Source organism: Oncorhynchus kisutch, linkage group LG27 (assembly GCF_002021735.2).
Source record: "Oncorhynchus kisutch isolate 150728-3 linkage group LG27, Okis_V2, whole genome shotgun sequence".
In the NCBI taxonomy this organism is placed as follows: domain Eukaryota; kingdom Metazoa; phylum Chordata; class Actinopteri; order Salmoniformes; family Salmonidae; genus Oncorhynchus; species Oncorhynchus kisutch.
In genome coordinates this window covers 17,150,942-17,177,135 of record NC_034200.2, presented here as the reverse complement: position 1 = coordinate 17,177,135, position 26,194 = coordinate 17,150,942, and the positions used below count along the sequence as shown (strand labels likewise).

At 44.8% G+C, this 26,194-nt stretch overlaps 1 protein-coding gene across 2 annotated transcripts; it reads left to right on the top strand.

Moving 5' to 3' along the window:
* Positions 1-2,048: 2,048 nt before the first annotated feature.
* Positions 2,049-25,765, top strand: LOC109871663 (desmoplakin-like). 2 transcript variants are annotated; one of them, XM_031806753.1, is made up of 24 exons: positions 2,049-2,432; positions 3,914-3,998; positions 5,169-5,290; positions 5,508-5,649; positions 8,172-8,297; positions 8,398-8,457; positions 8,569-8,736; positions 8,943-9,047; positions 9,275-9,370; positions 9,572-9,697; positions 10,385-10,543; positions 10,758-10,912; positions 11,108-11,234; positions 12,285-12,471; positions 12,756-13,000; positions 13,249-13,430; positions 13,647-13,785; positions 14,045-14,238; positions 16,236-16,398; positions 16,541-16,624; positions 16,787-16,894; positions 17,664-17,762; positions 17,966-19,747; positions 20,340-25,765. In XM_031806753.1, exons 1-24 carry the CDS (start codon positions 2,227-2,229, stop codon positions 23,580-23,582), a joined length of 8,103 nt encoding a protein of 2,700 aa, XP_031662613.1. In that variant the 5' UTR covers positions 2,049-2,226; the 3' UTR covers positions 23,583-25,765. The 2 variants fall into 2 exon arrangements, with proteins under 2 accessions (XP_031662613.1, XP_020318191.1); XM_020462602.2 differs by having other exon boundaries at positions 2,053-2,432; positions 17,966-18,463; positions 20,340-25,687.
* Positions 25,766-26,194: the final 429 nt, after the last annotated feature.

Here is a 26,194-nt window from a genome sequence, read left to right as displayed (position 1 = left end):
ATAGTTAAATAAATGTTAAATTTACTTAAAAAAAGAAAAATCTGGGAGATTCTGGAGCGGAGCCTGAGTCAGCGTTTTCCAGCACCATCAACAAAACACCAAATGATGGAATTTCTAATAGAAGAATGGTGTTGCATCACTCCAATGGAGTTCCAGACACTTTTAGACTCTATGCCAAGGTGCATTGAAGCTGTTCTGGCAGCTTGTGGCGGCCCAACACCCTATTAAGACACTTTATGTTGGCGTTTCCTTTATTTTGACAGTTACCTGTATATGCACATGCCAAACACTCTTCATTCTAAACATGGTCCGTTCAATAAGAGACACGAATCATGGATTCTGCTGCTCCATACATATCAAAGAGATATCTCATGATACAGAGATAGGACCAGTGGTGTAGCGGAGGGTAAACACAAGTAAACACCCTTTAATCACCTTTGTTTTGCATGACAGTTTACCCACCTTTTGGGGGATTGTATTTCATGAAAAACATGTACCACTATTTTAGCAGGGAGTATATGTAGCGTTACTTGTTTTCACTGTGACCAGCTATCAAAGTTTACCCACCGATTTTCTGTTTAACACTGCATCACTGGATAGGACCACATGTTATGTATTATTCACCATGCAGTTATATGTGGGTGCATTGATGTTTATCTCTCTTGTAATTACAGTAGCCTAATTTAATTGATGAGAAGCAAATATGAATGGCTGAATCTTTACTATAGTAATTACTGGAGGTAGACACTGGAAGTAGTGGCTATGACCACACACACACACACACACACGCGCACACACACACACACACACACACACACCAGAGAGAGTGCACTCGATCCATTAGGGATCGACACAGACCAGATTTAAACACCAGAGGGCAGAATATGTCATTCTGAAAAATCTACTCTCAGACACATTGTTTAAAAAGAGACACATGACTCAGTTGTTTTATCTTCTGGCCAAAATATGGATGTCTGGCCACTATCTATTTAAGATGGAGGGTTGGAGTGTTTGATAACATTGAACATGTGAGTGTCATATTGTTGAAGGTTGAAGGTTTTGTAGGTTTTGTAGGTTTTGAAGGTTTTGTAAAGCACTTCAGATCAGCTTCACTTGTTCCAGCAATCAGCTATTCGCTTGTGTGACGTTGCTGTCTTGTGTTAACGCTATGATTAGCCCAATGGTATTCAAGTCGGGGTCTGCAATGGGGTCACCAAAAAGGAACAGAAGATTAAGATTACAGATTATTGTATGGGACAATATACAAATGTTTTTGAGAAAGATCGTTTGAAAAATCTAATTTTATTGTGTAAACGTATGTATTGGTTTCTTTTCATTTTAATAAGAGATGAAAATGTAATGAATTGAGGGTTATTTGTTGATGTAAAAATGTCAGATTTTAAGGTTGTGTCATTATATTTGGGGTGGGGTCAAGAGAAATTATTGTGGAAAGAAATTGGTCCCCAGAAATTCTGGCGGAAAAAAATGGTGTCCCCGCTGAAGAAGTTTGAATACCACTGATATAGCCTAATGCTTACTTATTGTCTGCTGAAAGCACATACATGTAGGTGTTCCAATTCTCCCATACTGGAGCAGAGCCTCAGACTGGGTGTGTACTCCCCTCTCTCCTCCATTACTCTCTCCTCCTTTCCCTTTAAAGCCTGCTGCTCAGACACACCTCTCCGCTATGTGTGTCTAAATCGAATTTATTCAACCTAATAAAACCAATTCCCATATTAAAGTATTTTGTTTTTTTTAATGTTACAGACAGAAAATATAATTGTACCAACGAATTTATTGTATAATAATCACTTGTCCATTTGAGCATTTAGTTTGGGAAAAAAGTGAGACAATATTATTATACTCATTCGACCTTCCCGACCTCAAGAATCTTGCTTGTGAAGAGCGTGACAAATTCTTTGCACAGCTATCCGTCATATTCCCAGCAGAAAAAAGTTACCCCCAAATATAATGAACAAAAGGGCGTTACAGCAGCCTACTGTCTGTCTTCGTTTAAGACACTTTGGCGCTAGGAGTGGTCTGTCCAAAAACGACACTCCTCCGTGTTCTCACACTAGTAACTACAATATCTGCGCGACAGGAGACGTCGGAGAGGGTGGGCGTAGGGACGAACTCCTCCGATGTTTAGGACTACACTTCTTTCAAGACCATTTACCTTCTTTTTTTTAACAACATTGTAAATCAGAAACTGTGCTTGAAATTAGTATGTACGGCTCTCAAAATAGACTTCCGACAATGAGTCGGAGGACTAATTCTCGACCAGACCTGACAAGCGGCACTCAGTTCGCCGTTGGTGGAAACGGCTATCAACAGGAATATGGAGACGGATACAACTATTCACAAACTTTCTCCAAAACGTCCATGAGTGGAGGTGGTGGGGGCTACGGAGGGGGACTTGGAGGGGGGGCAAGGTATGTGCACCTTGCATTCAGAATTAGGCTAAAGGTTGGTTAAGGAGAGGATACAAATTGGACCAATAGTTAATGACTAGTTTATTGTGAATCTGATGAATAAATGCATTGTATATAGACAGTGAAAAAAAATCTAACTTTTTTTGTCAAATACATAAATCCAACATTGGATCAGCATTTTTAATCATAGTGAATTCGGGGATTATCCCCGACCAGAAATCGAACCGGGTTCCAGCAACTGTCTAGCCAACAACTTAATCGTTAGGCCAAGAGGTCCGAATCACGCGTTTAGGTGGCTAGGTGTTGGTTTGACAGTAGCTGGACCAGGGTTCGCGTACCGGTTGTGGCGCCCCTTGAGCAAAAATGGGCAGTATTTCTGTGGTAAGTATTAGAAAAATATATTTCAATTACTTCTGAGTATTTCGTCATTTGAAATACATTGGCCTGAACTACACTCTAGTGTATATTGCAACAAGATACTTTCGAGAGCTGTAATTTGTACTTTCACTCTGCATTGGTATCAGAGTTCTGAAGGCACTATGGTGCGATAAGAGCGTCTGCTAAATGAACTAAATAAGAAGTATATGACTGCAAAGCATGCTTAGTATTATTCTAATAAACTTCGCCCTGAAACAAGGCCAATAATAATACCCAGTGCGCTTTGCAGCTCATTTAGGAATGTTCATTTTCACATATATATTTACATATTGATCATTTAGCAGACACTTATCCAGCGTGACTTACAGTCAGAGTATTCAACTAAGATAGATAAACAACAACATATCACAGTCACTGTCAACATTTATGTAATATGTTACTGAGAACGTTGTTAGGCTGGCTATTTGAAAATGTATTTTTGTATTCTAAAATACAAAATACATGTACTTTAATTAAATACATTATTTTGATACATTGATCTTTATGGTATTTTGGAATATTAAATACTGAAGAAATACACTGTTTAGACTTAATTAAGATAAATCAGATTACATTGAAACTAGGCCTATCTATGATATTAGGGATCACATTATTACATTATGATTAGCATTATACAAAGTACTGTTTTACATTATGTATTAAATGACAAAACTACACTTACAATAGTGGTCATTGCCCTGATTCTATACAGGGCTTCAATAGCCTAAGCTACATTATTCAGTTAACCCACTTTTCCTCTGCTACATTATCCAGAATACAATCACAGATTACTCAACTCAACACATATTCTGGGTCAAAGTCAATAGATTGAGATCTGAGATCGATATTTGACTGTGTTCAAGAGTGAAAAGTGTTGGAAACTTTTAACACACAACATACACACACAAACCCTGAACTTGATCCTCCCCCAGAACGTGATGTCACCTCACGATGTCACGTACCTTGTTGTTATTGTTAATATTAGTATAATGCCAATATAATGGATGTGTTGTGTTGCAATGTCGCAAACGCTGATGGTGTGTTCTTTGTTTTGTCATGTTTAGTGTGCAGAGCATCCAACACAAAGCTCTCTTCCTGCAAAGCCAGTGTCAGGAGTACCTGCAGAGAGTACAGCAGATTCTCCAGGCAGTAAGTACCTTACACAGGTCAATTATGGATAGAAACACACATACATGTGTGGATGCACATGCCCACACACAAACATGTTTGGTTGTGGAATAGCAGCATTAAAATGGGTTTAGCTTTAGCATAATAATTCATCTTCCACTTACAAATTATTATTATTATTAATTATCCAGGATGTTTCTATGTAAAACAGGAGGATTTTGCAATGCTGTTTTTTTCTGTGTTGATGCAACATTGGTAGCAGCTGTCTTCAGCTGTACTGATAATATTGCACTCCTCTAGAATTACTGTCCTGAAAAGTGCTGTTTGCCTTCTCGTCCATGATTGGTCCATTATGATCTCCCCTCCCTGAAGTGTTTTCAGCCATTATGGGTCATAATGGTGTGGTCTTTTTGACCTTGTTGGTCTTCCTGGTTGTCTTTTTGACAGTTTAGTGCAGCGTTTCCCAAACTCGGTCCTCATGACCCCAAGGGGTGCGCGTTTCGTTTTTTTGCCCTAGCACTGGGGTGACAGGCAATCTAGTGGTTAGAGCGTTGGCCCAGTAAACAAAGGTTGCTGGATCAAATCCCTGAGCTGACAAGGTAAAAATCTGCCTTTCTGCCCCTGAACAAGGCAGTTAACCCACTTTTCCTCTGTAGGTTGTCATTGTAAATAATAATTTGTTCTTAACTGACTTGTCTAGTTAAATTATATATATATTTTTTAAACTCCACAGCTGATTCAAATGATCAAAGCTTCATGATTTGTTAATTAATTATTTGGATCAGCTGTGTAGTGCTAGGGGGGGGGGGGGGGTGCTCCCTTTGGGGTCCCGAGGACAGAGTTTGGGAAATGCTGGTGTAGTGTGTACCACAGCAGGTTGGTGGCACCTTAATTAGGGAGGACGGGCCCGTGGTAATAGCTGGAGCTGATTAAGTGGGATTGTTTCCATGTGTTTGATGTTGCTTCGTTCCAGCCATTATTATGAGCCATCCTCCCCTTAGGAGCCTCCACTGGTGTATACTGTGTTGCCATGTTCAGGCAGTTGTCTTGTTGGCTGTTTTGGTGTGCTTACCATGTTGACATAGTAGCTTACTGGGCAGTCTTGTGGACAGTGTGGGTGTATTGACAGTACTGTGTTGACTGTGTGTGTGTGTGTATTGTTGTACTGACCATATGATTGTCCTCCCCCAGGGTGGTCCAGCGGGGGAGGTGGACAAGCTAATGAGTATGTCTTCTGAGGCCATAGACCAGCTGAAGGGATGTGCCATGGAGCTGCAGCACATGAAACAACCCAAAGACAACATCATCAAGAGGTAAAACAGAGAAAGAGATGGAGAGACAGAGGAAGAGAGAGCTAGTGAGAGTGTGCTCATGTGTTTGTGTGTGTGAAAGAGAGAGAGAGAGAGATTGTGTGTGTTTGATACATTAATTTGCATATGTGTTTGCATTTACATTTGTGCTCAAAAACAGATGGGACGAATCCACTCTTATCTTTCATGTCTGACATTTGCTGTCTCACCCTCCCTACAGCATACAGCATCTCCAGAACATGCAGAGTGGGATCACCTCCTCCATCAGTGGCTCGACCAAGAGGAAGAGCAGGGGCAGCATTGGCTGGGAAGAGAGGGGGAGGACCTACACTGATGCCATGTCTTGGATCGGCCAACAGAAGGTATTAAAGCTAGAAAACCTGCAATTAAACCTGCATAATTTATCTACCGATTCCCCGTCAAGGTGATTGCAAAGGTTGAAATAGATGACTGCATCACTCTGGAACTCACCCCCTAGACATGCCATCCTTCTCTCGAAGCTCCAAACCGGTTTAGAGCAGTAGGATAGATAGTTTGAGTGTGTGTGTGTGTGTGTGTGTGCGTTTGTGTGTGCAGGGAGGTTGGAGCATGACACCAATCTTATCACAGATTCTGGCCTGCTGAAACTCAAACCACTACGATGCAAAAACATAAGCTGCTCAGAAAGAGAGAGAGAGAGGGTGGGGACAGACAGAGAGCGAATAAAGGGGGGAGGGAAAAGAGAGAGGGAGAGTGATGAAAGAGAAACGACAAACAAGGGGGAGAGAACACATACCAGAGAGAGAGAGAGAGAGAGAGAGAGAGAGAGAGATTGAGCAGTAGAGAGTGAAAAAGGGGCAAAAGAAGGAGAGGAATGTGAAATCTAACACTCACTACTGACAGTGTTGTGGAACATGACTGTTAGACTGATGACTTACATGCCTATGTGAACACACCCTGCACGCCTTGCTTCCAACTAAATCTGCTCAGTCACACACACACACCACTCCCTACCTCTCCCTATTTGGGGCGGCAGGTAGGCTAGTGGTTAGAGCGTTGGGCCAGTAACTGAAAGGTTGCTGGATCGAATCCCCGAGCTGACACGCTGTTCTGCCGCTGAACAAGGCAGTTAACCCACTGCTGCTACGCCGTCATTGTAAATAAATATTTGTTCTTAACCGAATTGACTAGGTAAATGACATCCCTATGTCTCACTCCTTACCTATCATTATCTCAGATGTTTTTCTTTCCCAGATGTCTGTCCTTCTGACTTTGTCACTGTGTTGTGTTGTGTACACTCTCTCCTTCTGTCAAGTTGACAGAAGTATTGGCAACAGTAAAACGGCAACAATGAAAACGTTTCTCTGTCGTGACCCTATTTGAGCGTCACATACTCTCTCTCCCCACCCACATACTCTCTCTCCCCACCCACATACCCTCTCTCCCCACCCACATATCCCTCTCTCCCCACCCACATATCCCTCTCTCCCCACCCACATACCCTCTCTCCCCACCCACATATCCCTCTCTCCCCACCCATATCCCTCTCTCCCCACCCACATATCCCTCTCTCCCCACCCACATACCCTCTCTCCCCACCCACATACCCTCTCTCCCCACCCACATACCCTCTCTCTCCCCACCCACATACCCTCTCTCCCCACCCACATACCCTCTCTCCCCACCCACATACCCTCTCTCTCCCCACCCACATATCCCTCTCTCCCCACCCACATACCCTCTCTCCCCACCCACATACCCTCTCTCCCCACCCACATACCCTCTCTCCCCACCCACATACCCTCTCTCCCCACCCACATACCCTCTCTCCCCACCCACATACCCTCTCTCCCCACCCACATACCCTCTCTCTCCCCACCCACATACCCTCTCTCACCCCACACACATACCCTCTCTCTCTCTCCCCACCCACATACCCTCTCTCTCCCCACCCACATACCCTCTCTCTCCCCACCCACATACCCTCTCTCCCCCCACCCACATACCCTCTCTCTCCCCACCCACATACCCTCTCTCCGCACCCACATACCCTCTCTCCCCACCCACATACCCCCTCTCTCCCCACCCACATACCCCCTCTCTCCCCACCCACATACCCTCTCTCTCCCCACCCACATACCCTCTCTCTCCCCACCCACATACCCTCTCTCTCCCCACCCACATACCCTCTCTCTCCCCACCCACATACCCTCTCTCTCCCCACCCACATACCCTCTCTCCGCACCCACATACCCCCTCTCTCCCCACCCACATACCCTCTCTCCCCACCCACATACCCTCTCTCCCCACCCACATATCCCTCTCCTACCTCTATATTCACTGCGACAGTGGAGCTCACCGAATAGACATTTGTGCATACCAGCTTACAAACATAAATGCATTTAAAAAAAAGGGTGGGGAAAGAAAACAAAAGGACGGAGAGAGAGAAGAAAAAGGGAGTGCAGTTCTGTAGAAACTGTCTGGGGGTGGTGGGGTGGCCAACCATCCCAGCTAGTTTCTACTGAGCACAGCACTCACCCTTTTTATTATCAAAGATGAGTGGAGTGAAGTGAACTCTCTACAGGGGGAATAGGTGGAATAGTTTCCTGCTGATGCCAGACACACTGACAGTGGGAACAGTTAATTATGATTTACTACCATCTAGAGGATGGAGTTAGGAAACACATTTATTTAGGCTTCCATACAAACAGATGTGGTTTCAGTAGCACGTTGTCACTGTCCTACAGCTTATATGGAAATATTCAATAGAATTGCTAACTAAATGACACCAAATTGTACTTTTGTTATTCAGTAATAATAATGTAATGAATCTTTTGGTGGCATGCTGTTTCGCAGTGTCGCTGTGGTAAAGTAAGCTGTATCTCTCCTGTCTGTCTGTATGCAGCGTCTGATCGAGACGTCTCCGTGGGGTGAGGACGCAGCCGCCATCGAGCAACAGATCCTGAACCAGAACAAGTTCCACAGCTCTATACAGAGGAGCCAAGAGGTGGAATGTGCCAGAGATGAGCTGGTACGTACTGTAGAGTTGACTATAACTTGGGCCCAGAGTTCCCCCTGGTCAGGTCACATGGTTCACATATAACCTACTGATCGTCTGTGTCTTTACTCAGGCCCAAAATGATGACAAGGGTGGCCTCCATTCCCTGCAGCAAGAATGGGACAGTCTTCAGGTATGAGTCCATATTAAACAACAATCAATTGAACAAAATACAATGATTTGATCATTCATTTCTTCAGAGTTATGATTAGTGTATTAACATTGAACTCTTCTCCTCTGTCAGAAAATGTCATTTGCTCGTACGGGCCAGCTGAGAGAGCTGCAGAACATGATCGAGGAGATCTCCAGGGCCATCATGTGGGTCAACGAGAGAGAGGAGGAGGAGCTGGTGTTCAACTGGGGAGACAAGAACATCGACGTCTACATCCCCAAGAAACAGGAGAGCTACTCCGTAAGGCTTTACACTGACATAATATCAGTTCTGAACACTCATTGATCTCATGTTACACTTCCTACTTTCGTTTTCACCTTGCTATTTACTAACTAACATGGGAACAACGGACATCAAAGTCCTTGCACTGGTAACCATTAGGAGACACGCCTAGATTCCTATGCTGTAGTAGCCTTTTTGAAGGTCCTCGCGCTGTCTCTTTCCAGAAACTGATGAGTGCCCTGGAGGTAAAGGAGAAGGAGCTAAACAAACTGAAGCAAAAAGTCGATGGCCTCCTGAAGAACAATCACCCAGCCTCAGACAAGATCGAGGTGAGATTCGCTTTACCCTTAGCTAGGGTTGAACATTTCCGCAACGTTCCCAAAAGATTCCTGGAATCAGACAGGTAAACACAGGAAAACCTGGGAATTTGGGGAAAGTTACCGGCCTTATGCAACCCTACCCTTAGCCTCCCATAAGTAGTGAAGTGGAAACATCAGTTTGTTCTACACTATTTATGGAGGTGCTGCTAGCTAAAAAGGCGGTGTTTGTTCCCTAGGCCTACATGGACACTCTGCAGACCCAGTGGAGCTGGCTGCTCCAGATCACCAAGTGTATTCATGTCCATCTGAAGGAGAACGCTGCCTACAGTCAGGTGAACACACAAGTGGATACTTCCATAAACACACAGACGTGTGCACAGACACGCACACACACACACACACACACGCACACACACACACACACACACACACACGCACACGCACACACACACACACACACATGCACACACACACACAATGCTGCTTAAAAGCTACCATAGGTCATTTTTAATAAACTTCCTGCTCCACTTCAGTTCTTCAAGGAGGCCAATGAGACCTACAGCAAGCTGCAGAAGGAACATGAGAACATCCGTAAGAAGTTCACCTGTGATAAAGGAACATCTCTGGAGAACCTCACTGAGCTCCTCAAGAACCTTGAGGTAGCTAAAATTGACTGACACCTGGGCATGTTTCTACAGGATCTCTCCCACAACTATCATAATATCAACAAATAGTTGACATGAGTATGATGGACATGGAGTGAGCATTTTTGCTATATATTAGACAACCCTCCTTACTACTCATACAGATGCAGGATCTTAAGTTGATCCCCCTGTTGCAGGTGAATTTACTTGCAATCCAGGAAATGTGAAACGTTCAGTGTATTTGAGGTTTAAAAAGGCTTCTGAACTTCCAAACGAAAAATGTGTCAAACCCTACAAAAATGTCCATTAATTATAATCCACATAATAATTCACATTTCCTGTTGCTGCAGGATTAGTTTCCTGCTGTTGCAAACTGGCTCAAATTAAGATCCGATATCTGTGTGTTGTTGAGGGTAACTCCTTCCCTCATATGTTAGCAAGGCAAACCGCTCTGGCTTGTTTAAAAAAAAATGCAATTGCGCAACAGAATGCAAATGACATACAGTTATATTGCAATTGTTTAGGGTGGTTCATGTGTCCCAAGACATGATTGATATGTAACTGAATTATTGTTGGTGAGAAAGTTGCGGATATAAAACTAGTTGGAATTTTTTGAAAGGGAGGACTATTAGCTTTAGGGATAACTATAGGACTATTGGACCTGTCTCCGTGACCTTTCTATGACATGTGTGTTGTCCCCAGAGAGAGAAGGAGACGATCTTGGAGAATAAGAGGCAGGTCAAAAACCTGGTCAACAAGTCCAAGAGCATCGTGAGGCTGAGACCACGTAACCCTGAGGAGAAGAGTAGTAGTCCTAGTCCTGTTATAGTACAGGCCCTGTGTGACTTCAAGCAAGACCAGGTCAGACAGACACACACAACACAACACAACACAACACGGATTCCAAATTGTTAACCCATGATCTTATGTAGCACATGCACATTTTTGTGTATGTACTTGTATACTACAATGCTTGTATACTACCACTACCAACACACACGTACAATATTTGCAGAGAACAACTGGAACAATAGAGAGTTTACACTGTTTTGCATGTGTTCTTTGTGTCCATCAGAAAGGGATCTTCAAGGGGGACAGGGGCATCCTGACGGACAACACCCAGCGCAGTAAGTGGCACGTGACGGGTCCTGGAGGTCTGGACATGCTGATCCCATCTGTGTGCCTCCTCATCCCCCCTCCCAACCCCCTCAGCATCGGACTGGCCAACAAGTAAGACTCCCTCAACATCCACGCTGTCTGGCTCTCTGACATTACTGCCATTTCAATAACTCTGCCATAAAAATGACATTACAATACATATTAAAAGTTCATTAAAGCTGGTGTCAGAATAGATCAACTGACTTCCTACTATTATGACACAAACAGATCATTGATTAGTAACTGATCCTATGTTGTGTATTGCAGGAATGAGCAGTACTACGAGGCCATCATGGGCATCTGGAATCAGCTCTACATCAACATCAAGAGCCTCATCTCCTGGCAGTACTGTGTTAAAGACATCAACCACATTAACTCTCTCACCCTCACCATGGTAAGGCCTTACACAAGACTACCACTTACACAGCGGCCCTCATCTGCTAGATGTACTACACAGCATCTGTCACATAATACAATAGTACTGTACTCACAATGTGAACAGGTAACAAAGGTTTTAGGAAGCAAATATCCTACATTACCATTTGGAGATAAGATCTATTAACTTGTGTTTTAGAAATGTCAAGTGTTGGTCTTATTCATACATTAATGTTTAACTCTAACATCTCAATATTTATCATCCACAACAAGAAGTAAGTACAGTTGGAGTCGGAAGTTTACTTACACCTTAGCCAAATACATTTAAACTCAGTTTTTCAGAATTGCTGACGTTTAATCCTAGTAAAAATTCCCTGTCTTAGGTCAGTTAGGATCACCATTTTATTTTAAGAATGTGAAATGTCATAGTAGTAGAAAGAGTGATTTATTTCAGTTTTTCTTTCTTTCATCACATTCCCAGTGGGTCTGAAGTTTACATACACTCAGTTAGTATTTGGTAGCATTGCCTTTAAATTGTTTAACTTGGGTCAAACGTTTCGGGTAGCCTTCCACAAGCTTCCCACAATAAGTTGGGTGAATTTTGGCCCATTCCTCCTGACAGAGCTGGTGGAATTGAGTCAGGTTTGTAGTTCTGCCCACAAATTTTCTATAGTTTGAAAATTGCTGCCAAGCATGAACCAGAATTGTGGAGGTCTACCATTTTTTGTCTGAGGTCTTAGCTGATTTCTTTTGATTTTCCCATGATGTCAAGCAAAGAAGCACTGAGTTTGAAGGTAGGCCTTGAAATACAGTGCGGAGAACCAGTATTTGATACACTGCCGATTTTGCAGGTTTTCCTACTAAACTATAGTTTGTTAACATGAAATTTGTGGAGTGGTTGAAAAACTAGTTTTAATGACTCCAACCTAAGTGTATGTAAACTTCTCTACTTCAACGGTATGTATAGTAAGCGTTCTCTCTACCCTTGGTGGTCTTTCAGAGTAGGCTTCTTAGCCCACAGTAGTTGTAAATCTCACTCTTCCTTCCTCTCTGTCACTCTCTCTCCTAGCTGTCCCAGATGCGTCCTGAGGAGTACCGTAACATCATAAAGAGTCTGGAGACTCACTACCAGGAGTTCCTCCGCAGCAGCCAAGGCTCCGAGATGTTTGGAGAGGATGAGAAGAAGAAGATGGAGGGCCAGTATTCTGGAGCCCAGACCCACTACGACACACTGGTCATAGGGCTGCCTACATACAGTGAGTCCTAGGGCACCTAGACTACCCAGTGGAGCTTCTTAGATGGCTGAACTCCTTCCCTGTCTACACTGCAAACCACATCAGTTCAATAGAAATCGTAGAGTCAGGGAGGTTAAGAGAATGAATTTAGTCATTGAAATAGGACACTGTGACCCCAATTGCTACAGATGTTTGCCAAGAAATCACTCATGTTATGTTGGATATAGGTTACTACATTAATATGTTATGCTACTGGATTTGATGCCAGTGCACTAAATTCAAATTGGTTCCATTTCATTTCACAGATCAATCCAAAGTGGACGTGGTCAAGCAGGAGGTGGTCAAGCTGGTGGTCCAGCATGAGCCGCCCATCAAGGGGGAGACGACCAATACCTTGCAGGGCTCTACCCTCAGCCTGACCCTGCTTAGTGACCTCCACGCCCTCAGACGCAGGCTGGAGCTGGCCGAGTCCGGCCTTAGCCACCACCTCCATGTGCCCCTGGGGGAGAACAGTGTGCAGGACTGCTCACAGCGTCTCCTAAAGCTGGAGGTATACAACCACATCAACGACAAAGACGTTCGATAGAGAAAATGGGCCTGTGAAAACTTTTACAAACTTTGCAATTCTTCCTCCTGTCTTCAATGTATCTGAGATAACATGACTGGATAGGCGATAGCAATGAAGGGAAACCTGTGTGGTTAATCCTATCCAATTGTGTATTTCTCTTTGAATAATCTTGATAGTCCTCAACGCAACCTATTATACATGATGGACTAACCCTTGATCCTGGTTCTCAGGGCATACGCCATGATCTGGACGGGGTGCGTGATGAGTATCTGAGGCTAAGCGAGAGGGTCCTCAGGCAGCTGGAAGGGACAGCAGCAGACTCAGAGCAGGCCAAGTTCCTCAGGAAAGAGCTGGACCTCCTCAACCAGAAACTGGGAGATCTGCAGGGACTATCCTCTGCCTACCTCCAGAGGTACGGCTCTCACGGGAGCTCCCACCTTCTAGTCTTCTTACTACGTTAAGAAATGGTTGCGGAAACATACTGGTTAGCAAATGTTTGTTGGGGGTATGTGTCAGCTCTGTGAAATGGTTATAGTTTGTTGTGGTTTTGTTTCATGTTTCACTGTTGAAATGTCATTTGCTGAGATGGTGTTGTAACGTGGTGCGTGTGTCTGCTTTCTCTGTGTAGACTGTCATATCTGCGGAACTTGCTACAGAGCCTCCTCCAGGCTGAGGATGTCATCAAGGTCCACGAGGCCCGTCTGACTGAGAAGGAGACCACCTCCCTGGATCTCAACGAGGTGGAGAACTACAGATCCTCCCTCAAGGTCAGATAAACCATCAGTTACAACTGCTGTCAATTCATATCTTTCAATCCATGTTTAGTGTGTACATTATGGAGTGTTGTGACTGTTTGACTCTGAACAGCCTTCTGGAACGGCCCTCTGAACGATGCTTCTGGGTTGTTGTGTGGTCTGCTGCACAATGGCTATGTCGGTGATGGCATTGCAAAGGGGAGTGTAATTTCAACTAGAAGAGTGTCAGTGTTTTTCCTGAGGCTTGTCTGTCTGTTGTCTGCCCCTACAGCAAATGAAGTCTGAACTGGAACTTAAGAGAGACTTGCTGAAGGCCATGGAGAGTGACCTGGTCAATGCAGTGCACGTGAACAGTCAGATCTCAGCCTCCTTCCACAAGTGTGATGTGGACCTGTCCAAGTACGCTGACCTGGTGGGTCAGATGTCTGACCGCTGGCGACGCATCCAGACCCAGATTGACAGCAGGTGAGGGTCACTTAGATCTCTAAACATACACTTCTCACATACACTCTTACAGACTCTTCTAAACACACACAGCAAATTCTCCAGTGTTAAATCAACACTGACAGTGTTCAATTTAACACTGGCCCAGTGTCTATACGGGTCCACACTTTAGAGTGTTAAATGAACACAGTGCTTAGTGCTGATGTGCTGATCAGCTTAGTGCTGATGTTAGGTAATTAACACTTTCAGTGTTATGCAATAACACCTTATATAGTATTTTTTAACACTAGGAAGTGTATATAGTTTGTACCAATGGTGTTATGCAATAACACCTCGTACTATTTTTAACTATCACAGCAAGAGATCTGTGTTGGGTTAAGGAAATAATATAATATAATATTTACTAGTCTTTACTGCAACATGCTCATGAGCATTTATAGACTTCAAAACTGGCAGCAGACATTCTCAAACTTAAATTAACGTAACCATAGACCACAAACGGTACAATACTTCAATCAATCAATTCAATGTGTTTATAAAGCCCTTTTTACATAAGCAGAAAACTAAACTAAAACCCTAAACAGCAAGCAATGCAGCTGTAGAAGCATGGTGGCTAGGAAAAACTCCCTAGAAAGGCACTTCCACTCACCGGTGGCCAAAAATAACGAACTGGAAGCCATGTTGCCACTAAGCCATGCCTCGAATATAAATTCCCAGTGTTCCTTAACTTCTTGAGTGATTTGTAGAGTTACCACCCATGACTATATTTGTTAGTGACAGAGACATGGTTGTTAAATTAGAACATTCTTTGTTCTGTGGACTTTACCAATTGAGTTTCTACTGTATGTTATCATAAAAATGTAACTGTTTATGAAAATACATTACATACAGTATATCATAAGGCCTTACTTTGAAGGCCATGTTTTACCCTAACACAGTGGTGTTAGCAATCTACTGGTTTACAGGCCACATTTAGTGATGTAATGTTTGATACCGGAGCTCTGAGGCATGCGCCGAAATCGCTAAGCAGTTTGCTTTGAAGCAGTGCGATGCTTGTATCACTTTATCAGAAGCACGTGATCAATGACGCCCAAGGCTTTGTTTTGTCAAACAACCACCTGATTGGTTTGGTATTGGTTCCGGTAGAAGGCAAAATTGGTACTGTGCGCACTCACAACGCGCTACGGCATCATCTATACTAATTTGTCTGTTCTAAATTCTTTTGACCAGCAAGTGCCACTAGTGTACAACGTGTTGATCATAGCTTCGTGTAATGAACCTATTTTCGACACAATTGGCCAGAAATGCTAAATGCTTCAGGAAGCTTTGTTTCCCCATCGTGAACCACATCAGGCCTCCCAGTCACATTATGCTGGCTTGCAAAATGCAACATTTTGATTCACCCGCGACCTGCATTCAGAATGACTGTCAGTCTTTGGGAACTTTGATAAAGGAGACAACCTTAACCATTTCAACTGGTGCAATCAATATAACCAAGTAAAATGTATGTTATTTATCTTTGTGTACCATAAGATGAATCAATCAATGTATATGCAAAAACAGATATTAAAAACAATCCCAAAACAATGGAGCTGCAGTAGAGCATGCTGGGAAATAAAGATAAAGATGGCCGTGGTTTTGACGGGAGTGTTTCACTCTCCACAGAGTAAAAATGTCTCAATCACACTCAACACTAGTTATTAACACCAACACTGGGGTACTTTTACACCACTGAGTGTTCATTTCACTTCTGAATCAACACTCGACATGTTACACAGAGAAATCAAGCAAGGTAAGACTGGCCAGTTTGCTGTGCATGAAATCACTCTCAAATCCAGTTCTGATGTTTCAGAATAATTGCTTCTATGCACTAGTAGGGGATCCATCACACTCAGCCTCCTTGCATTCCATAGTCTTCTTTTTGCTGGTAGTCAGCAACTCAATTGACCATGGGACTGACTCCTTTTTCGTTCTCCCTCCCTCTCTCCCTCCCTCCTCTTCTCCATCCCTCTAATAAGAGTGTGGGACCTGGAGAAGCAGGAGAAACAGCTAAGACATTTCCAGCAGAGCAGTGGAGTGGTAGACCAGTGGATAAACAATGCTAAACAGCGCCAGGACACCCTGCAGGCAGCCAAGTTCAGCGACATCCAGAACCTCATGGAGCACCTCAACAGACAGAAGGTGCACAGCCATCCCCCCCAAAAAAAAATTCTCCTCCCAAAATGCTGTCGTACAATTCTGTACAGTACAGCAACTAACTGGTTGTTTTGGGTATGATTGATAGATTTGAACACACTCATAACACGATATGTTTGATGGACAGGTGCTGCACAGTGAGATCAAAGGGAAGAAGGAGAAGGTGGAGGTTATACAGAAGGATGCGGACACCTGCGCTGCCTCCATCAAGGTGAAGGTCAACCTTTCACAACCTCTCTCAACACCTTGAATTTGGTTGTCACTAAAAGTATCGTACCAGTTTGCATATCACACCGCCAACTAAAAACCGTATCATGTAGAATGAAATAAAAACGAAATCCTTGTGTTCATACGTGGTTCTACATCATTCCAGGACTATGAGCTGCAGCTGGCCTCCTACAGTGCTGGACTGGAGACCCTGCTGAACATCCCCATTAAGAGAACCGTGCTCCAGTCCCCTGCCACTGTGGTCAGAGAAGAGGTAATGAACCAGCCTGTCCAACAGGGGGCAGTATACAGTGTTATAAAGATTTCAGGGCCCATTAATATAAAGCGTCTCAGAGTAGGATCAGTTTTGCTGTTTAGAGCAGTGTGTGTGTGTGTGTGTGTGTGTGTGGAGGGGGGGGGTTGTTATGTTTTATGCAGGGCCTGGTTTTTTTTTCTTTTCTTTTTCAAATGAGCCCTGTAATTACAAAGATGCACATCAAGTACACATGTGAAATGCAAAGCAGGAATACAAATCCACTATCATCATAGAAAACAAACACATTCTTCATCACCCTGATAATCACCCTGGTAATGTGGATAAAGGAGTTCATGAAACCTAAGGTGGCATAATGCCAGACATAATACCCTACAGGTATTACAGTGATGTTAATCCCAGTGTGGTAATCCTTGTTTTTTGGATTGATTTGCTATTTGGCTCTATTAAAAAAGGTGCTATCTGGAACCTTAAAGGGTTCTTTGGTTGTCCCCATAGGAGAACCCTTTGTAGAACCCTTTTTGGTTCCGGCTAGAACCCTTTTGGTTCCAGGTATGCCTTCAATGTAAAACCCTTTCCACAGAGGGTTCTACATGGAACCCAAAAGGGTTCTACCTGGAACTAAAAAGGGTGCTCCTATGGGGACAGCCATGGAACCCTTTTGGAACCCTTTTTTCTAAGTGTACATAGCAGTTCCTCTATTATAATGTTTGAGAGAGAGAGTCTACGACTGCTTGTTTATCTATTTAATCTAACTGTACCCCACTAGGCAACTGACCTCCAGTCTCGATACATTGAGCTCCTGACCCGCTCCAGTGATTATTACAAGTTCCTGGGGGAGATGTTGAAAAACATGGAGGAACTGAAGGTAAGGGCGTAATGGCAGAATCATACAAATAATGTGTTTGCCATATGTAGCATATGAGTTTCCTCCAAATTATTAATTTCTGGAAGTGATATGACTTTCCTTGGTTATGATAGAGTTAGGTTAATCTGATCCTAGTTTTTAAAGGCAACTACTTTTCATTGCGACTATTATCTCATTGTGACTCTTCTATTTTCCCCCCTCAGATAAGGAACACCAAGATCGAGCTTCTGGAGGAGGAGCTGAGGCGTCTGAAGGATAACATCCAGGACCGCAGCGAGAAGAACCGTTCCTTAGAGGATGCCCTGTCCAGCTATAAGCTAGAGCTCTCACAGTCTAAAGAACAGCTCATCTCCATGGAGGAGGTGAAGAGGACCACAGCCATGCAGGCCAGTGTGGCCAGGGAGAGCCTGGACACCACCAGCAGCCAGCTGACTGAGCTCAGTGACAAGTTGGCCCGCCTCACCTACCAGCTGGATGAGGAGAAGAGGAAGAGGAGGCTGGCCGAGGAGCGCTATACGAGCCAGCAGGAAGAGTACGAGGCAGCCGTGCGCCGGCGCCAGAAGGAGCTGGACGAGGTCAACTGGTCCAAGATTGACCTGGAGAAAGTGGTGAAGGACAAGGAGCGTGAGCTGGAGAGGCTCAGGATGCAGCTGGAAGAGGAAGCCACAAGGAGGCGCGGGGCGGAGCAGGATATCTCAAAGGTAAGAACGCAGTGCAACCAGGAGATTAGTAACCTTAAGCAAAACTATGAGTCGGAGATAAGTGTCACCAAGACCACCATCCTCAAGGCTTCTCAGCAGAAACAAGAGGACATGGCCGAGCTCAAACTGCAGTGTGAAAGACTAGAAGCTGATAAGAGTGATCTTGAAGAGGAGCTGAGGAGTTTGAGACTATCTGTGACTCAGACTGAGGATATGAGGAGGAAGGCAGAGGAGGAGGCCCACCAGCAGAGGTCTAAGGGGACGGAGGAGTCGAGGAGGAGGAGAGAGCTGGAGATACAGCTCCAGACCCTGGTCACCCAGAGAGGAGAAGAAGAGCTAAGGCAGAAAGAAGCATTGGCCGAGGCCACCAAGAGCAGCCATGAAAAGAGCAGGCAGATCAGCCTGCTCACATACAACCTAGATGAGGAGGGAAAGAGTAGGAGTGCCCTGGAGATAGAGGTCATCAAGCTGAGGCAGTCCTACACTGAGCTGCAGACCAGTAAGACCACCTCTCGGGAGGTCATCAACAAGCTCAAAAGCTCAGAACAGGAGATACACCTGGTCCGAGTGGAGCTCGAAAAGCAGACCAATGAGAGGACCAAGGCTGAGATGATGTCCGCCAGTCTTCAGAGCCGCATCCGGGACGTGCAGGTCATGGTGAACAGTCTAGAAGCGGAGGTGGAAAAGCAGAAGAGAACCACCCAGGATGAGTTCACCCGCAGGAAGAGGATAGAGTCTGAGCTGAAGAAGATGACGCAGAGCTGCAGAGAACACACCACCACCATCAACACCCTCCAGGCCAGGCAGGAAGAGGTGTCCACCTCAGAAAGGAAGTATGATCAGGAGCTCCGGCCTCTCCAGGAGGCTCTGGACAAGAGCCTGCGTGTGCACACAGCTACCACAGATCGCCTGGGTCAGGTATCCGCAGAGCTAAAGGCACTCCAACAGCAGCTCCTACAGGAGCATGCGAAGGTCCGTGAGGTCAATCTCCGCAACGAGAGCCTCTACAAAACCATTGAGGAGAAGAGCCGGCTGCTCAATGATGCCACCACAGAAATCGAGAAACTCCAGTGCCTGACCCAGAAGCTGACCAAGGAGAGGCTGAGGCTGGAGGAGGAAATGAGAGGAGTAAAGCAAGAAACATCCCAGATCTCTTCCCTGCATGTCCAGCTCCAGAGCAGCAGCAAGATGACACTGGAACTTCAAGTTCTCATCAAGGACTTGACCAAGGAGAGGGAAAAACTCAAATCGGATTTAGACAAAGTCCAAAAGCAATCATTTGAGGTATTTTGATTGATCTGAGGAGCCAATTCCAAATAATTCCAACTATTTCTAACAACTCTGCATGAATGACTGGCACTAGGAGGATCAAGTTCAAATGATTTACATGATAAATTAATGTTTTCTATTATTCTGTTTGTTTGTTTTTTTCTCAAACTTTTGTATGAGAAAATGGTTTTCCTTTTGTTCACTCAAATAACAATTTTATTGTTGTTAACAATTAATAACTATTACTCAACTATGAAATATTCATTAATTATTAATAATTCCTAAACTAACTCGCTAAATTCTATAAGTATTTCATCAATAACTTAATTGTTCTCAGAGGACCAATGTTCACCACCTGACTGCTTCCATTGTTTGCACTGCACTCACGATATCTACAGTAAATTAAGGCTATACATTCGCTGGTTGTTGGAAATTTGCTAACAATCTGCTAACAATAGTGTTCATCTTTCTTCCCTCAATATTTTTACCAGAAGGGAAGAGGGTAACTTTTTTTAATGTGTAATGATTTATACAGTCTTTATCCATACAGTTTTTTTTTTAAATGGGAGTGTTGACCAATATGTCTTATTTTCTCTTTCCCTTCCAGACCTCCATGATGGTGCAGCAGTCTCAGAACCACTACACTGAGATCCTGACTGAGAGGGACACCCTTCTGATCAAGTTGAAGCAGCTGGAACAGGACAAGACTCGCCAGGGTCGCTACGAAGAGGAACTGAACCGCGTCAAGGTCTCCCTTGAGACTGAGCTCCGCAACAAACAGCGTCTCCAGGAAGAAAGAGACAAGATCCACAAGGACTTTACATACTGGAAGAGCCAGTACGAACTGAAGGAGGGACAGATGAGGCAATGTGACTCAGACAAGGACAAGATGGAGAGGGAGAGGCTCTCCCTGAAGAGCGATTTGGAGCGTATGATGGTGGAGCTGAGGACTGTGGAGGAGAGGTATAAGGGCAGGCTGCAAAGCTCACAGGGGGAAGTGTCGGATCTGGCCCTGAAGAGAGATTCCCTGGAGAGGGAGCTAAGGAGGCTGCAGCAGAGGCCTGACTCCATGAGCATCCAGACCCAGACGGACGAGAAAGTGGTCACTGTGGATCCGTCCAAGCTGGTGTTCGATGGGGTTCGCAGAAAGGTCACCGCCCACCAACTGTGTGATTGTGGCATCATCAGCAAGGCCACACTGGAGCAGTTGCTGAAGGGAAAGAGGACCGTGGAGGATGTGGCAGTGGACATCCAGCTCAGCCTCAAGGGAACAGGCGTCATTGCAGGGATGGTCAGAGGCCCCCAGGGCAGGATGAGCATCACTGAAGCCAAGACCAAGAACCTGCTCAGCCAAGAGAGCGCCATCATGCTACTGGAGGCCCAAGCTGCCACCGGCCACATCATGGACCCCAAATTCAATGAGAAGATGTCAGTTGATGCTGCGTGCTCCAGAGGGGTGGTGGACACAGACGATAGAGACACCCTGATGACAGCTGAAGCAGCCGGCACAGGCTTCAAAGACCCTTACACCGGAAAGCTGCTGTCCATCGGACAGGCTCTAAAGCAAAACCGTCTGGACAAGAAGACAGCCCTCCGTTTGCTGCAGGCTCAGGAGTCCGTTGGCGGCATCCTGGACCCCGTTCTGAGCGTGTTCCTGCCTAAAGACCTTGCGCTTGATCGCAACCTGATCGACGAAGACCTCTACAGGGCTCTGAACAAGAAACCTGCCTGCTATCTGGACCCAATCACTGAGGAGAAGATCAGCTACAGTGATCTGAGGCTGAAGTGTAGGATGGAGCCCGCCTCTGGCCTGCTGCTCCTTCCAGTCCCAGAGAAGCCCATGACCGTGCAGGGTCTCAGGGGAGAGGTGTCTGTCACAGAGCTGATCAACTCCAACCTGCTGTCTGAGTCCGATGTGCAGAAGCTGAACCAGGGAAAGCTCAGCAGCAAGGAAATTGAGGACAAGCTCAAGAACTACCTGCATGGTTCTACCTGTATTGCGGGGATCTATGATGAAGCAAACAACAGGATCATGACCATCTACCAGGCCATGAAGGAAGGTCTGCTCAGACGAGGAACCACCCTGGAACTTCTGGAAGCCCAGGCTGCCTCCGGCTTTGTGATCGACCCTATCAACAATGTCTGCATGAATGTGGAGGAGGCCTGGAAGAGAGGCCTTGTGGGCAAAGAGTTCAAAGACAAGCTGATGTCTGCAGAGAAAGCAGTCACTGGATACAAAGACCCCCACACTGGCAACACCATCTCCCTCTTCCAAGCCATCGAGAAGGATCTGATTGAGAAGGGCCATGGGATCAGGCTTCTAGAGGCTCAGATCGCCAGTGGTGGCATCATCGACCCCAAGGAGAGCCACCGTATCGATGTAGACATTGCCTACAAGAGGGGCTACTTTGATGAGGAAATGAATGAGATCCTGACCTACGAAGGAGACGACACCAAGGGCTTCTTTGACCCCAACACCCAGGAGAACCTGACCTATCTGCAGCTGAAGGAGAGGTGTATCACCGACCCCAAGACTGGTATGGTTCTTCTGCCTTTGAGGGACAAGACCAATCCTCAGCAGATGGTTCAGCAGAGCAGCCAGAAGAACATCCTCCGTAAGAGGAGGGTAGTGATCGTAGACCCTGACACTGGAAAAGAGATGACCGTGAGGGAAGCCTACCATAAGGAGCTCATCGACTATGACACCTTTCTGGATCTCTCAGAGCAGGAGTGTGAGTGGGAGGAGATCACCATCAGAGCTTCTGATGGTTCAGCCCGTATGGTTGTGGTGGACAGGAAGACAGGCACACAGTATGACATCCAGGACTCCCTGGACCGCGGCATCATCGACCAGACCTCCCTAGATCAGTATCGTTTAGGAACCCTGACTCTGACCAAGTTTGCCGACCTCATCACCAGCAAGAGCAGCCTGAGCGAGCTGTCAATCACCGCCAGCAACATGGAAGATGTGGCCACCTGCACCAGTCCCACCCAGGCCTGCCCTTCTTCCCCCACCGTACGCAAGCGCTTCAACAGCATATCCATCACCTTCTCCCCAACAGATGAGTTTGATGAAGGGAGCCCCATAGCGGCCATCTTTGACATGGAGACAATGGAGAAGATCACCATCCCAGAGGCTCTACGGAGAGGCATAGTTGATGCCATTACAGCTCAGAGGCTTTTGGAGGCCCAGGCCTGTACTGGAGGCATCATCAACCCCACCAATGGCCAGCGGCTTAACCTGCAGGATGCCGTCCACCAAGGCCTCATCGATGATGACATGGCCACCAAGCTGAAGCCAGCCCAGAAAGCCTTCATGGGCTTCGAGGATGTGAAGACTAAGAGGAAGATGTCTGTGGTCGAGGCCATGAAGGAGAAATGGCTGCCTTACGAGGCTGGCACAAGGTTCATGGAGTTCCAGTATCTGACAGGAGGGCTTTTAGAACCCGGCAAGGGACAGAAGACCAGCATTGAGACGGCCATCCGGAGGGGCTGGCTGGATGGGAAAGGAGCACAGAAGCTTCAGGACACAAGGAGCCATACCAAGAACCTGACCTGCCCCAAGACCAAGCTGAAGATCTCCTACAAGGAGGCCATGGACAGCTGCATGGTGGAGGAAGGCAATGGTATGAAGATGCTCCAGGCTTCCTCCATGTCCAGCAAGGGCATTAGCAGCCCTTACAACGTGTCCAACCCAGGCTCCCGTTCGGGCTCCAGGGCTGGCTCACTGGCTACCTCTCGTACCGGGTCCAGGAGTGGCTCCCGCAGGGGCAGTGTGGATTACTCCTCCAGCTACAGCACCTTCACCACTTCTGCCTCCAACACCTTAAGCGTCAACTCAAAGTTCTAATATTAAAACACACATATGGGGAAGGAGGGTGTGGAGTAGAGTTGTTTTGGGGTCTGAAAATTAAAGCCTGGTCTTACCCAAGCCCGATGAGCTGAAGCCCGATGAGCTGAAGCCCGATGAGCTGAAGCCCGAGCTCAGGCCCGGTCCGACATCATAGAAATGTTATGAACCCAAACCCCCCAAAAAAGCTAGATTTCTAGAAGACATCATATTGATTTAAACTGAGAACGATGCGGCGGAAGCGGTTAGGCAGCCGAGTGAGGAGACGTGGAAACAGCCCGTGTCTTAGAAAAGCGAGGAGAGAGGAAAACTCACCTTAGGCCTAGTTATGATCAACTGAATTACGAAAATATTGGAATTAAGTAGGCTATAGGCTAATGTAATTGAAGGCATGTATCACATGTTTTCTTATGGAAACTCCCAAAGTCATATCCAACCGTTAGCCTATAATACATTTAAAGCAATAGCCATGGGTGGTCAACCTTGATGATATTTTCAGCACCGTTTTGATTGGGACCGTGCCTTCGCGCTGCTTTTAGACAAGCGTGAGGATTTGTTTTCACTGAATCTCCGTTTGGATATGTGTTTACAATTAGGCTGGGAAAATGTTAGCTAAATTGAGGTGAGTGCTCATGAGCCTGTTATACAGCTTAACACGTGGATTTTACTCTTCACTCCCGTAGTAACCTAAACCCTGTGACTTGTCTGATAATCAATCAATGTTATTTTGTTTCACTGAGTCTGTATAATTGGTTGATCTCTGGCTGGGCAAATAAGTGGAGGTGGTAGCTCATTTATTAGTTTGCTCATCTTGTCACCGATCAGCAACATTTTGCATGCAATAATGTAGCCTAAATCAAGTTCATATTTTGCACTTGACTCTGTATAGGCAACTCCAAAAGCCTGCAGAGGTTATGGAAATATGAACACGAGACTCACATGCTTTTGAAAATATTGATTGCTATTATTTTCTATTGGAATCATCATGAATGAACTAAGTGTTATTATTATTATTATCATCATCATTATCAGGCCTGGTAGGCTGTAGTAAACGTATATAATTTATTCACCATCGAGATGAGAGCACGTCCTGTTTTAGCTGTTTTAGCGAAATTTACATCAATATTTAATCTCAGTCATTCATTCATGTCATTACACAGCATACAAGTCATTCATGGCCTTAAATACAATCAGGCATTTTATTTTGAAAATGAAATAACAAAGGGAGCCTTGAATAATTAAACAATAAATCTAGAAATTAAACCATTTTTAATCTAACACCTGTTTGGCACACAAATACGCACGCAGCGCTCGGTCCTACCCTCCCTGTTCTCCTTCATCATTAAGCCTAGTAGAGGGAGGGGGAGAGAGATTTTTATAGAGAGAGCAGTAGTAGAAGCCAAGGTACGCTAGTAGTCACGAAGACAATCACGGTCCAAAAATGTATTTTACATAGTGCGGCAAATCTGAACCCCATCCGGCCCGAATACATTCTCAGAACTCTATGTCCAGCGGGTTTGGGCTGAAAATGACAACTCTAGTGTGGAGTAGATGGGGGTAGATGTGATGTGGCACATTTGTTATGGTTGAGGAGAGGGAAAGTGGGTTAGATAGGGTAGAATTTGTGATGTGGTATATCTTTCATTGATTGATTGTGTTTAGTTTGTTTTGTGCTGTTAGCTAAATCTGGTTCGGGGGTATAAAGGTTGAACATATTCAACCATTTGATGGATAACAGTTTGTTAGAATGAAATCTAAAATCCATGTAGATGTTTAGATTTTTTTTTAAACTTGAAAATAAATGTAGTATTGAAATATATAACGTTTTACCAAATGTTTTGTTATTATGCAAAGGGAATATCTTACTGCTTCAATGTCCTTGACTCACAGCATCTAATCTACAATGTCTACAATATTAATTTATCTGACTTTTAATTTTGCTTTAATATCACTCAATCACTGGCAAACATTAGCTGATCTGATTTTGGTTTTCAAGCAATCCTTTGAAGTAGCAATGAATGTACTTGACAATGACTAACGCCTCACAACACAATGTCCCAATGGTACTGAATTACAAAACAAGTAATAAACCATTATGAATTTAACCCGTTGAATAGATTTTATGTCATGATATATTTTGTATTCCAAACAATTGAAAAATAAAAGTTAATTTCCCAACACTGTCTTTTGTAAGTGTCATATAGAGATGGTTTAAAGTTCATCATTAGTCTATGGAGCTTTAAGAAGCATGAAAATAGGGAGAACATGCCCTCAACTATGATGATAATGCAATAGTGGGTTCACTCACTGACGGTTTGTCGAAGCTTGCGCTCTCACACTCAATGGGGTCGTTGAAGACCATGTCCCATACCGTCCACACTGTTCTAAAACTTTTTTTACTGTGTACATTTACCACAATCATAACTGACATAACGGTACAACTGCAAATTAGCAATATAATGAAAATTAACACAATCATTTAATGAGATGATATAGTAACAAAAAGTTGACTTAGAGGACAGCAACACAGGAATATCAGTGTGTGTGTGTGCGCTAATGCCTGGCTTTAGTTTGGACAGAGTCAATCATTAAGCAGGTCACTCCTTCTGTAA

What these genes read in the sequence shown, in the direction of transcription:
- LOC109871663 (XM_031806753.1), top strand. Translation starts at nt 2,227, where the DNA reads ATGTACGGCTCTCAAAATAGACTTCCGACAATGAGTCGGAGGACTAAT. An exon ending in TACAGCAGATTCTCCAGGCA is followed by an intron (nt 3,999 to 5,168) that starts GTAAGTACCTTA and finishes GTCCTCCCCCAG; the next exon opens with GGTGGTCCAGCGGGGGAGGT. An exon ending in AATGTGCCAGAGATGAGCTG is followed by an intron (nt 8,298 to 8,397) that starts GTACGTACTGTA and finishes GTCTTTACTCAG; the next exon opens with GCCCAAAATGATGACAAGGG.